Raw genomic sequence first — 13,614 nt, 5'->3', positions numbered from 1 at the left:
AATAATATATGCAAGTTTCAAGTAGGGCATATGAGATTTGGAATATTTACATGAAGTCAATATTTTAAGGTGCACATAATTCAATAGTAGCAATTAATTATTAATATATGCACTGTATATTATAGCTATAAATGACATTACTGGGTCTATAGATCTGAAAGGTATAAATGAACATTAAGTACATAACTTTGGATATATTTCTGCCTTTAGATGAGCTTATTACTTATCTTTATTTTCCTTTCTTCTTCAATTGTTCTACAAAGTAATCATTACAAGCAACTGTCAGAGCTGCCACCATGACCACGAATTCATTAAAATCCACTTCGTTGTCCTTATTGGCGTCCAGGTCCTGTACTATCTTATCAACCAACTGGGGATCCTCTCGGCACTAAAATGAGAAAGGAAATTTCTAACTCCCTGGCTCTGAGGTTCATGATGACAATTGAAATTCACCTTCCTTTTATTTACATTAAATCCCTAATTTCCATGTACAGCATCTAAAGACATTTCTAAGAGCCTATTTACAGGTGGGTGTAAACCAGCCACAAATTCTAAACGAATCTAGCCCCTTGCCCCAGCTCCATATAATCCTGGCTCAGACCTAGAAACTAAGAAAAGCAAACAGCAGCTGATCAAAGTGAGTGACTGATGCTAAAAACACATTTACAAGACATCACAGGTTGAGAGCCAGGACACTAGGAGATAGTTGAGTGACACAGAAAGAGGGAGGAGGCCAGGCGCGGTGGCTCATGCCTGTAATCCCAGCACTTTGGGAGGCCAAGGCGGGCGGATCACGAGGTCAGGGAATCAAGACCATCCTGGCTAACACGGTGAAACCCCGTCTCTACTAAAAATACAAAAAATCAGCTGGGCGTGGTGGCGGGCACCTGTAGTCCCAGCTACTCGGGAGGCTGAGGCAGGGGAATGGCGTGAACCCGGGGGGCGAAACTTGCAGTAAGCCGAGATTGTGCCACTGCACTCCAGCCTGGGAGACAGAGCAAGACTCCACCTCAGAAAAAAAAAAAAAAAAAAAAAAAGAGGGAGTATTTGAAGCCAGAAAGGAGACAATTACCAACAAGGGAATTTGAGCAAATCGCGTAACATTTTAAATGTTTTTATTTATAAAATTGGGAGGATAATATCTATCCACATATTTCAGGGATACTTCACACTTTTGAAAGTGCTTAGAGCACCAGGGTCGCTAGATTTAGCAAATAAAAATACTAGATACCTAGTTAAATTTGAATTTCAAATAAAAAACAAATAACTTTTAGTTTTAGTATGTCTCAAGTATTGTATAGGACACAAAATATTTTATCTGGCAGCCTACTTAGCACAGTGTGCCTGGCACACAGAAGAGAGGCACCCAAAGAAAGGTAGGTCTTATAAAGATGCCTCCATTTTATGGGTGGAAAGCAAAGAGAAGAGGGAAGACAAGGTTCACGAAGGTTGGGACTGTGAAGCACCCACCTCTCCTGTGACTGGTGTTGATGAGGAGTGTTTCCAAAAGTAGTTCATTTCCTCCAGGAATTCCCCATGCCCCCCTCATTTTCTGCTAACCATTAAATGGTCAGAGAAAAACTTAATTGATCAAAACCAACTTGATTAAAACAATTATAAATTGTACTTGATTAAATAAATGTGCGAAGTTTGACCTACTGAGTTTTTATGCTAAATGTTAAACAGTACAGTAGCCAAAGATGGCCCCATACAGTGGCTCACGCCTGTAATCTCAGCACTTTGGGAGTCCGAGGCAGGCAGATCACTTGAGGTCAGAAGTTCGAGACCAGCCTGGCCAACATAGTGACACTCTGTCTCTACTAAAAATACAAAAAACTTAGCTGGGCGTCGTGGTGCATGCCTGTAATCCCAGCTACTCCAGAGGCTGAGACACGAGAATCACTTGAACCTGGGAGGTGGAGGTTGCAGTGAGCCGAGATCGTGTCAATGCACTCCAGCCTAGGAGACACAGCAAGACTCCATCTCCGAAAAAAAAAAAAAAATACAGTAGCCAAACTGAATGAGAGGAAAAGAAAAGTTTGTGGGGAATTCTAAGATCGCTATAAAAATGTCATGAAGACCATGTTAAAAAAAATTTTACTCTACAGAGCTTTTCCCAAATAGAGGGTGGGGAGAAATGTGTGTTGTAATTAGTCTCTGTAGTCTTAACAGAGGGTTTGGAGAGAATAACATCACACAAATGTAGCATATTGTGCTAAAAATCAATTTAAGTCAACTATATAAACACCAGAGTGAAGTGTTTTCCTTGGAGGAGGCCCCAAACACTGTAATGTATGGCTTCATATATTGCTCTCTCGAACTCCTGGCTATTTTGAGAAATGAATCCGTTGCTACCCCACTGGTCACTGGCCAAACACATCCTTCTATCAATCCCAATCAGTTTGTGCTCAGCTGACAAAGCTCTCTTAGTATTTGTCATTCACTAGAAAATTTGCCACCATAGCATGAAGTACCCCACCTCTGAAGGTGAAGTACCCCTTCACCTCTGGCCCAATACATAATTTACAGACAGCTGGACCAAGCTCCAGGTATAACTAGCTGTAACTAGTTATAACTATAACTCTGGCTATAATTAGCTACATCTTTGCTGCACCAGAATGTTAACTGGTGAAAGTCAAAAATACAATTTTTAACACTTAGAAACCCTAACCCCAGGTAATACGAAAAAGGGCACATGCCTATGTACACAGAAAACAAACGTCTCCGGTGTTTGCTTCCCCTATATTTTGAATCTCTGTACAAATTTGACTGCATTTGTGACAGAATCATAGGACAGTACGAACCCAAAGGCTGTCCTGGAATCTGCACCTCATCTACCCTCAACTGAATACAGCAGCAAAGGCCTGACTCACCGAGAGGAATCCCGTGAGCTCTCGCTGCAGGAGCAGTTTCAGTTCCCCCTTGCTGAGCTCGAATCTGTTCCCTTCCTTGCAAGAATAGCGGTGGAAGGTTCTAATCATGGTGTCCATGGCCATCTCGAGCAGGGTGGGCATTTCGGCAGCAGAACTGACCACTCCAGAAGCAGGCCACCAAACCCAGGGAGAAGACACTTGGTCAGAATAAACAGATGAGGAAACACCAACACTTTCATTAAAACAATATTACAATCCCCTGAGTCAGCCCGCCACACAAGTGATGGTTGTTAAAAACATAATAGTCTGGCTGGGCGCGGTGGCTCACGCCTGTAATCCGAGCACTTTGGGAGGCCGAGACGGGCGGATCACAAGGTCAGGAGATCGAGACCATCCTGGCTAACACGGTGACACCCTGTCTCTACTAAAAATACAAAAAAAAATTAGCCGGGTGCGGCGACGGGCGCCTGTAGTCCCAGCTACTCAGGAGGCTGAGGCAGGAGAATGGCGTGAACCCGAGAGGCGGAGTTTGCGGTGAGCCGAGATCGTGCCACTGCACCCCAGCCTGGGCAACAGAGCGAGACTCTGTCTCAAAAAAAATAAAATAAAATAAAAAAAATAATAATAACAATAATAGTCTTTCATTAAAGACTGTTCCACCCATGCTGGGGCAAGCTGCAAATAAGCACTTTGCAGGTGAGTTGTTTCTCCTCTCTAATCCCTACACCCCCAAGAGGTAGCAGCTCCAGCATATTCATAAGACAACCAGGTAACAGGTACAGAGTCAAACTAAAATATAGAATTTAAAAATAAATAAAAATAGGAAAATTCCTACCTGTTCAACAGATACATAGCTCTGTCAATTGTTGTTTACCATTAAACTATAAGCATTTATACCTGGGGGAGGGGGAAACGTTCTCCCCAGCACACCTGTTTCCAGGAAGATGAAAATTGCCAGTGATAAGAAATTCAAAGGGAGGTGCCTCTGCTCTGTATTTAATCACCAAAATGAACAGGTGTGAGCTGCTGCCCCAAGGGTCATTGAAGAAGGCTAGTGTTCATTGGGTGCATTAGATAAGAATGCAAAGACAAAGCAAGAGGAAGCCTTCTGTTATCTCTCATTAGGGGAGTGTGGATAGAAATGCAATTAGTTGCTAGGAAGTTGATGATGGGGAAGAACTCTAAAAATAGGGGAGCAAAGAAGAAACACTAGTTCCAACCTGGAGATGCCTCAGCAAAGCCAATAGCAAGGACAAAGGAGTAAATTCATAGTAGATTAAACTAACCCAAAGGACAGCTGGAAAAAAAAAAAAAAAAAAAAACAACAGGAAGTGCTGCATGCACTGATTTAGAAAGGTACAAAGCAGTGCTCCCAACTGTGTAAAAAAGAAATAATATATGTGTATGTGTGCTTGCAGTTACCTAAGGAGTCACTGAAAGGAAACAAAGTATAATACTATGTTGGGAGCTGTCAGGGGTAAGGGGGGAAAGGGTAGAACAGAGTGGTTGGGAGTAAGACTTCCCAGTGTACGCCTTTTTAAGTGATTTTAACTCTTTCAGTTATAGGAATGTATTACCTAATAAAAAAGTTGAAATAAACCTCAAAGCAGCTGTGTGTGCAGGAATCCACAACAGATTTCCAAGGGAGAGAAACTTGATAAAGAAAGAGTCCATGTAAAAACCAAAGCCAGATATTGGCCACTGGGCTTTTAAATGCTGCCTGTTCTCTCAAGACTGAAACTTCATTATACGGAAAGCAAGCCAGGATCTCCTTTTTATTTCTCTTCAACAAAGTAGTCAATATGTAACCTCAACCATCCCATCTGCCCCTGGCCTTGCTGCCTGGGTACTCCACTGCAACCTCCCTGCAAGTTTCCCAGGAGGTGTTCACTGTACACCTAACACACAATTTTCAAACATATTCAGGCTGGGCACAGTGGCTCAATCCTGTAATCCCAGCACGTTGGGAGGCAGATCCCTTGAGGTCAGCAGTTCGAGACCACCCTGACCAAAATGGTGAAACCCTGTCTCTACTAAAAATACAAAAATTAACTGGATATGGTGGTACACGCCTGTAGTCCCAGCTACTCGGGAGGCTGAGGCAAGAGAATTCCTTGAACCCAGGAGGTGGAGGTTGCAATGAGCCAAGATCACGTCCCTGAACTCCATCCTGGGTGGCAGAGTGAGACTCCGTCTCAAAAAAAAAAAAAATTGTTAGTTTTTATTGTCAAAGTAATATAGGTAAAATAATATTTTGAATACTTAGGAGTATGAAATAGTAAAATTCTCTCTCACCATTTCCTACCCTAGTAATTACCCTTTGTAAATTTTTCCTGTGTGGGAGGCAGTATCATGGTGGCTAAAAGCATGAACTGCCTGGCTTTACCTCTCACCTCTGCCACTAGTTATGTGATCCTGTGCTGGTCAATTAGCATCTATTCTGCACTTTCCCTATCAGTCTAAATGGGGATAACCATAGCACCTACTCAGAATGGAAAAAACAAACTCTATACAATATATATTTTATTTGTTTATTTATTATTATTTTTGAGGCAAGGTCTGACTCTGGTTGCCCAGGCTGGATGGAGTGCAGTGGTGCCATCACAGCTCACTGCAGCCTCGACCTCCTGGGCTCAGATCATTCTTCCATCTCAGCCTCCCAAGTAGCTGGGACTACAGGTTCACACCACAATGCCTGGCTAATTTTTATTTTTATTTTTTATTTGTTATAGAGATGGGGTTTCGCCGTGTTACCCAGGCTGGTCTTGAACTCCTGAGCTCAAGCAATGCGCCTGCCTTGGCCTCCCAAAATGCTGGGATTACAGGTGTGAGCCACTGCACCCAGCCTTATTTTATTTATTTTTTTAAGACAGAGTCTTGCTCTGTCACCCATGCTGGAATGCAGTGGCACAGTCATGGCTCACTGCACCTCAACCTCCCGGGCTCAAGTGATCCTCCTGCTTCAGCCTCCTGAGTAGCTGGTACAGCAGGCACGTGTTATCATGCCTGACTAATTTTTTTATTTTTGTAGATATGGGGTCTCCCTATGTTTCCAGGCTGGTGTCAAACTCCTGGCCTCAAGTGATCCTCCTGCCTTGGCCTCCCAAAGTGCTGGGATTACAGGCTTTAGCCACCTTACATTGTCTCTGTGAAATACTTAAAGAGGTTCATTTTGAGCCAGTATGAGTGACCATGGCCCAAGGAACTGTCTCAAGAGGTCCTAAGAAAGTATGCCCAATGTGGCAGGTTACAATTTCGTTCATTATTTATTTATTTTTGAGACAGAGTCTCACGCTGTCACCCAGACTGGAGTGCAGTGGTGCAATAATGGCTCACTGCAGCCTCGAACTCCCAGGCTCAAGCAATCCTCCCGCCTCAGTTTCCTGAATAGCTGAGACCACAGGTGCACACCACCATTCCTGGTTAATTTTTTATTTTTTACTTCTTTTAGAGATGAGGTCTCACTATGCTGCCCAGGCTGGCCTCAAACTCCTGGGCTCAAGTGATCCTCCTGCCTTGGCCTCCCAAAGTGCTGAGATTATGGGCATGAGCCACTGTACCTGGCCAAAATTTGGTTTTATATGTTAAGTTATAGGTGAAGTCATAAATCAGTATATGTAAGGTGTACATTGGTTTGGCTCAAAAAGGCAGGGATGTGGGGCTTACAGAGCACAAGTGGATTCAAAGATTTTTGGGCTGGGCCCGGTGGCTCACGACTGTAATCCAATAGTTTGGGAGGCCGAGGTGGGTGGATCACCTGAAATAAGGAGTTCGAGACCAGTTTGGTCAACATGGTGAAACCTTGTCTCTACTAAAAATACAAAAAAAATAGCCAGGTGTGGTGGTGCATGCCTGTAATCCCAGCTACTCAGGAGGCTGAAGCAGGAGAATCACTTGAACCTGGGAGGCGGAGGTTGCAGTGAGCCAAGATCATGCCACTGCTCTCCAGGGTGGGTGACAAAGCGAGTCTCTGTCTAAAAAAAAAAAAAGGAGTTTCTGATTGGCAATTTGTTGAAAGAGTTAGGCATTGTCTAAAGACTTGAAGTCAGCAGAAAGAAATTCTTGAGTTAAGATAAAGGGGGTTGTAGAAGCCAAGGTTCTTGTTATGTAGTTGAAACCTCCAGGTAGCAGCCTTCAGAGAGAATAAATGATAAATGTTTCTTTTTGGACCTTAAAAAGTGTCAAATCCTTAGTTAATTTCTCCTAGATCTGGGAAAGGCCTAGCTGCATTAATGGAGATTCTCTATAGATGCAAAATTTCCCGCATAAAAGATGGCTTTACAGGACCATTTCAAAATCTGTCAGAGAAGTCTATTTTGGGGTAAAACATTTTGATTTCCTTCATAGTCTGCTATCTGTCATGTGATGCTACCAGAGTGAGGTTGGAATTTGGTATCCCAAAAGGAAAGAGGTACAATGACGCCTGTCTGACCTCTCTTCCCATCAAGGCGTGGAATTCAGTTGTTCAGGTTTCTCTGGGGTCCCCTGGGCCAAGAGAGGGTCTGTTCAGTCAGTTGAGGAGCTTAGGATTTTATTTTATTTTTTTCTTTGTAGAAATGGGGTCTTGCTATGTTGCCCACGCTGGTCCCAAACTTCTGGCCTCAAGCAATCCTCCCACCCCAGCCTCCCAAAATGCTGGGATTATAGATGCGAGCCAGCGCTCCCAGCCTCCTCCTCATTTTTTAATGCACTTTCCCCTCTCCAGCTCTTAAATGTTGTTCCCACTGTGGTCTCAGCTACTCCTATAATTTCAGTCTCTCCCAAGATTATATTTCTTGGCCCATATCTCTCTGCTAAGCTCCAGAACCATCTATCAAACAGTCTGCTGGACCACATTTCTACCTGAATGTCCCACAAGCTTTTCAAACTCAATTCGGACTGTCCACTAAAGAAAAAAAAAAATCAAGCTTTTAGAAAGTTAAAACTAGTTTTACTCAGGAATCTTACTGAGGACTATAGACCAAGGTCTACATCCTGGGAGCAGCCCTTCAGAGGAGTTCTGTGAGACTGCTCCGGCAAGGTAGCTCAGCCCACAGCTTCTACACAGGCCTTGGGAGTTCACTACATGCAAAGTCACATCAAACTTGCAGAAGTTACATTAAAGCAGAATCACATCAAGGTTTGTGTATAAGAGTACATCTGGTGTAGATTACAGAGGCATCATCCCTAACCCCATCAGACGTTATGTTACCTATAGGAAAAGGCATTAATTAGGCTTATTTACCTATTAAGGAATGCGATGACTCAGCCGAGACACAGGACTGTATGCTGTATCCTTTGTCTTCAAAGCATTTTTCTGGAGAGCTGGGTGTCTACACAGAGTCAGGGGCTTGTGAAATTACACTGGCAAGCAGAAATGAGTAAATACATCTTTTTACGTTTGCTACTTTATCTCACGGGACCTAAGCAAAACTCATCCCCTCAGTCGTCTCAAACATCCAGTTCCTTGGTCACACCAGCCTCTGTCACAATTTTTTTTTTTTTTTTTTTTGAGACGGAGTCTTAGTCTGTCACCCAGGCTGAAGTGAAGTGCAGTGACAGGATCTCAGCTCATTGCAACCTCTGCCTCCTGGGTTCAAGCAATTCTCCTGCCTCAGCCTCCTGAGTAGCTGGGATTACAAGTGTGCGCCGCCACGCTGGGCTAATTATTTTGTGTGTTTTTAGTACAGACGGGTTTCACCATGTTGGCCAGGCTGGTCTTGAACTCCTGGCCTCAAGTAATCCACCTGCCTCAGCCTCCCAAAGTGCTGGGATTACAGGTGTGAGCCACTGCACCCAGCCACAATTCTTAAATACCAGCTAAACTGGTCCACTTCTCTCCATTCTTCACCACCTTCGGGGCCTTTTAATTTTTGGTCTCTATTACTGCAGTGGCTTCCTTACTGCTCTTTCTACTTTCTACCATCCCCCTCCATTCTCACCTCTATTCTGCTGTCAGAGAAGCTGAGCTAAAACACAAATCAACACCCACGCTCCTGGCCATTCGAAGGGCTGGCCCTGCCTGCAAACTGACTATGGTGTTGGGAGCTCCCATTCTTCCATGCCTTTGCAGGTTCTGAGCCCACTGTGTGGAAAGCTAATTCCATCTACTCCTTTAAGATCAGTTCAAATGTCACCTCCTCTTGGACATTTTCCTGCACTCTTCCCAACTCCCCACCCCACATCCCCCCATCTCTGATAGGTGCCTTCTCTGTCCTCTCCTATTTCCTACCTTATGTTTGTTTTTCTCATCATTGCACTTACCATACATTCCCAACATCAAGTTTTTTTTTGTCTGCCATATGTTCCCCACTCTCCACACTTTGAATGAGTTCTTTGATGTCAGGGCTGATATCTGGTTCATCTATGCATTCCACAGCATTTAGCACAGGAACAGGCATATGGAAGTACTCAGAAATCCTCACTGATGGATGGATTCATAAACAAATCAATCAGAGAGGGAAACATAAGATTCCCCAAGAGTTGAGCCTTGTCTAGTTTAACTGCCAAATAATTATTTGATTGCCTTTATTCCACGTAAAAATTTGCTTCATCAAAGGGAGAAAGAGAAAGAGAAACAGGCAGACAGACAACAGTCATGTCAATGAATATAAAGAGTTTGAGCTGGACGTGGTGGCTCACGCCTGTAATCCCAGCACTTTGGGAGGCTGAGGCGGGTAGATCACTTGAGGTCAGGAGTTCGAGACCAGCCTGGCCAAAACGGTGAAACCCCGTCTCTACTAAAAATACAAAAATCAGTGAGATGTGGTGGCACGCGCCTGTAGTCCCAGCTACTCGGGAGGCTGGCGCAGGAGAATCGCTTGAACCCAGGAGACAGAGGTTACCGTGAGCCGAGATAATGCCATTGCACTCCAGCCTGGGTGTTGTAGTGAGACTGTCGCAAAAAAAAAAAAAAAAAAAAAGAGTTTGAATTTGGAATTAAATATTATTTAATTCCAAATTAAGTTGTTGAAGTTATAGATGCACTAAAATCAGTAAATCTTACAGAGTATATGGGTCTCAACTGTATTATATTTAAATCATATTTAACCATAAAATAATTTACTCGGAGAACTCAATTGGCAGGTAAAACTCCTAATAGAATAGATATTGAAAATTGTAATGCTGTAATTTGATTCAAGAGATGAAAATGTGGCTTCTACATCTTGTGCTCTTGGGGTTTAAAAGCAAGGTGATTTTCTCTTTGTTTCTGCGGGGCTTTGGCAGAGCTAAATATATCCTTTGGTACATGCTGCCTCTTAGTGTCAATCTCCAGGACTGCACCTGGCAGCCCTCTAATTCCCAGAATGCACTTGAAATCCTATTTATAAAGCCGTTTCTTCAGGGGCTTATCTTTATATAACCCGGCCTCAGCCCCTGCCCTCCAGGAGCCTTTCAGAAACAAAGGCAATGTCAAATGTTCAACAAGAATCTGTCAGGCTAGAAACACAAATTTACAGGTGACATGAAATCCCAGGAGGGGGAGACACACCTGTTTATAGCACAGGGGGTTATCCTGTGCACCTTGCTTGCTCTATTAATTATTTCCATTGTACTTTGCAATTTTGGTATGAGTCATAGCCCTTAGGGCATAAAGGTCTGAGATAGTGTGCAAAGAATGGGAGAAATGATCACATTTGGGGGGAGCTTAAAAGTAATGACTGGCCGGCTGCAGTGGCTCACCCTTGTAATCCCAGCATTTTGGGAGGCCAAGGTGGGTGGATCACCTGAGGTCAGGAGTTTGAGACCAGCCTGGCCAACATGGCAAAACCCCATCTCTACTAAAAATACAAAAATTAGTCGGGCGTGGTGATGCATGCCTGTAATCCCAGCTACTCAGGAGGCTGAGGCAGGAGGATCATTTGAACTCGGGAGGCAGAGGTTGCAGTGAGCTGAGATCACGCCACTGTCTCCAGCCTGGGAGACAGAGTGAGACCCTGTCTCAAAAAAGAAAAAAAAAAAAAAAGTAAGGATGATTTTAGAGAAAAAAAAAACTGCTACAAATCCACAAAGTTGGGAGCAAAAACAGAAAAGATATTTGTAAGTGAGGCATTGGTCATGGAGCCTGAAAGACAAGACGTATGTGAAGAAGAGGCATCCTGTCAACCGGGCAGGCAGACACCCTCCTTAGACGAGGACACCCCCAGAGTGTCTGAGCCAGGACCTGCCCTGGGGCCAAGACTACAGTCGTACAGGAGGCTAAGTCACTTCCTCCTGAACTCTCCAGTTTTTGTCTTTTTATGTAACCAGATTCAAATGTTCTATCATTTTCCTAGCAACAGCATGAGGAATCTCAGTGGGAGGGACGGACCTCAGAAGGGCGTGAGGACACTTTTGAGGGTGGTGAGTGTGTTTATTATCTTGACGGTGGTGATGGTGTCACTGGTGTATACAGATGTCAAACTTATCAAAGTGTGTATTTTAAATATGTGCAGTTTATTGTGTGTCAATTATAAGTCAAAGCTATTTTTGAAAGGAAAGAAAGAAGCTTTCCTAGAATCGCACAACTATGTTGTAGCAGAGCTGAGACTCAAACCCATGCTTGTCTGACAAAAAGATAAAATCACGCGGCCATTTAAAATTAGAATTATAAAGACTACAAAAATGCAAAAAATTCAGAAAAATGGTAAGTGAAACTAGCAAAGTAGAAATTATACATATGCTGTAATGAATAAATTTTGTGTACCTAAAGAGGGAAAATGAAATAGTCCTGTGTTACTTAATGACAGAAATATATTCTGAGAAATGCGTCATTAGGTGATTTTGTCATTGTGTGAACATCATAGAGTATACTTACACACACGTAGATGGTACAGCCCACTACACACCAAGGCCATACGGCATAGCCTATTGCTCCTAGGCTATAAACCTGTACAGCCTGTAACTGTGCTGAATACTGCAGGCAACTGTAATGCAATAGTATTTGTGTAGTTAAACGTAGAAAAGGTACAGTAAAAATATGTATAAAAGATAAAGAAATAGTACACCTTTATAGGACACTCACCATGAGTGGAGCCTGCAGAACTGGAAGTTGCTCTGTGTGAGTTGGTAAGTAAATGGTGAGTGAATGTGAAGGCCTAGGACACTACTATACACTTCATAATACTACTATATACTTCATATACTACTATAGCCTTCATAAACATTGTACAGTTAGGCTACACTAAATTTATTTTATAAAACTTTCCATGGCCAGGTGTGGTGGCTCATATCTGTAATCCTAGCACTTGGGGAGGCTGAGGCAGGCAGATCATTTGAGCTCAGAATTTCTAGACCAGTGTGGGCAACCTAGTGAAACCCTGTCTCTGCTAAAAATACAAAAATTAGCCGGGCATGGTGGCGCATGCCTGTAGTCCCAGCTACTTGGGAGGCTGAGGTGGGAGGACCACTTGAGGCTGGGAGGTAGAGGTTGCAGTGAGCCAAGATCACTACACTGCACTCCAGCCTGGGCGACAGAGCAACACCCTGTCTCAAAAACAAGCAAACAAACAAACAAACACAAATTTTTCTTTCTTCAAAATAAGTTAACCTTACCTTACTGTAACTTTTTTTTTCTTTTTTTCTTTGAGATGGAGTCTCACTCTGTCACCCAGGCTGGAGTGCAGTAGTGTGATCTCAGCTCACTGCAACCTCTGCCTCCTGGGTTCAAGTGATTCTCCTGCCTCAGCCTCTCGAGTAGCTGGGATTACAGGCACCCACCACCACACCTGGCTAATTTTTTTGTATTTTTAGTAGAGATGGGGTTTCACCATGTTGGCCAGGCTGGTCTCAAACTCCTGACCTCAGGTGATCTGCCCTCCTCAACCACCCAAAGTGCTGAGATTACAGGCATGAGCCACTGCGCCCAGCCAACATTTTAGCTTTATAAGCTTTTAAATTTTTTAAACCTTTTGACACTTTTGTAATAACACTTCACTTGAAACACAAACGCATTGTACAGCTGTACAAATTTTTTTCTTTATATTTTTATTCTATAAGTTTTTTCTATTTTTAATTTTTTTTTTAACTTTGTAAACTTTTTCATTAAAAACTAGGACACAGGCCAGGTGCAGTGGCTCACGCCTGTACTCCCAGCACTTTGGGAGACCAAGGCAGTTGGATCACCTGAGATTAAGAGTTTGAGACCAGCCTGACCAACATGGTGAAATCCTGTCTCTACTAAAAATTAAAAAAAAAAAAAAAATCCAGGTGTGGTGGTGTGCACCTGCAATCCCAGCTACTTGGGAGGCTAAGACAGGAGAATCACTTGAACCCGGGAGGCGGAGGTTGCAGTAAGCCAAGATCGCACCACTGCACTCCAGCCTGGGTAACAAGAGTGAAACTCCATCTTAAAAAAAAAAAAAAAAAGCTAGGACACAAACACACACATTAGCCTAGGCCTACGCAGGGTCAGAATCATCATCACTGTGTTCCATCTGTACATCTTGTCCCACTGGAAGGTCTCAGGGACAATAACACCTGTGGAACTGGCATCTGTGATAACAACGCCTTCTGAAATACCTTCTGAAGGGCCTGCCCAAGGCTGCTTTACAGTTAGCATTTTTTATAAATTGAGGGAGTACACTCTAAACTAACAATTAAAAGTATAACAGGCTGGGCGCGGTGGCTCATGCCTGGAATCCCAGCACTTTGGGAGGCTGACGCGGGCTGATCACGAGGTCAGGAGTTTGAGACCAGCCTGGCCAATATGGTGAAATGCCATCTCTACTAAAAATACAAAAATTAGCCAGGCATGGTGGCGTGCGCCTGTAGTCTCAGCTGC

The 13,614-nt window shown here is 43.4% G+C and overlaps 1 protein-coding gene across 1 annotated transcript; it reads right to left on the bottom strand.

Moving 5' to 3' along the window:
- Positions 1-229: 229 nt before the first annotated feature.
- On the bottom strand, positions 230-3,014 carry S100Z (S100 calcium binding protein Z). The gene is made up of 2 exons (XM_002815667.4): positions 2,874-3,014; positions 230-388 (listed from the first exon to the last, which is right to left on the bottom strand). The coding sequence occupies exons 1-2, from the start codon at positions 3,012-3,014 to the stop codon at positions 230-232; spliced, it is 300 nt and encodes a 99-aa protein (XP_002815713.2).
- Positions 3,015-13,614: the final 10,600 nt, after the last annotated feature.

Source organism: Pongo abelii, chromosome 4, assembly GCF_028885655.2.
Source record: "Pongo abelii isolate AG06213 chromosome 4, NHGRI_mPonAbe1-v2.0_pri, whole genome shotgun sequence".
In the NCBI taxonomy this organism is placed as follows: domain Eukaryota; kingdom Metazoa; phylum Chordata; class Mammalia; order Primates; family Hominidae; genus Pongo; species Pongo abelii.
Note: the sequence above shows the minus strand (reverse complement) of the source record. Positions and strands in the feature narration are given on the sequence as shown.

Excerpts from the sequence above, each read along its gene's own strand:
- S100Z (XM_002815667.4), bottom strand. The coding sequence starts at position 3,014 with ATGCCCACCCTGCTCGAGATGGCCATGGACACCATGATTAGAACCTTC. Across the intron at positions 389-2,873 it reads AGCTCACGGGATTCCTCTCG|TGCCGAGAGGATCCCCAGTT; the intron begins GTGAGTCAGGCC and ends TTCTCATTTTAG.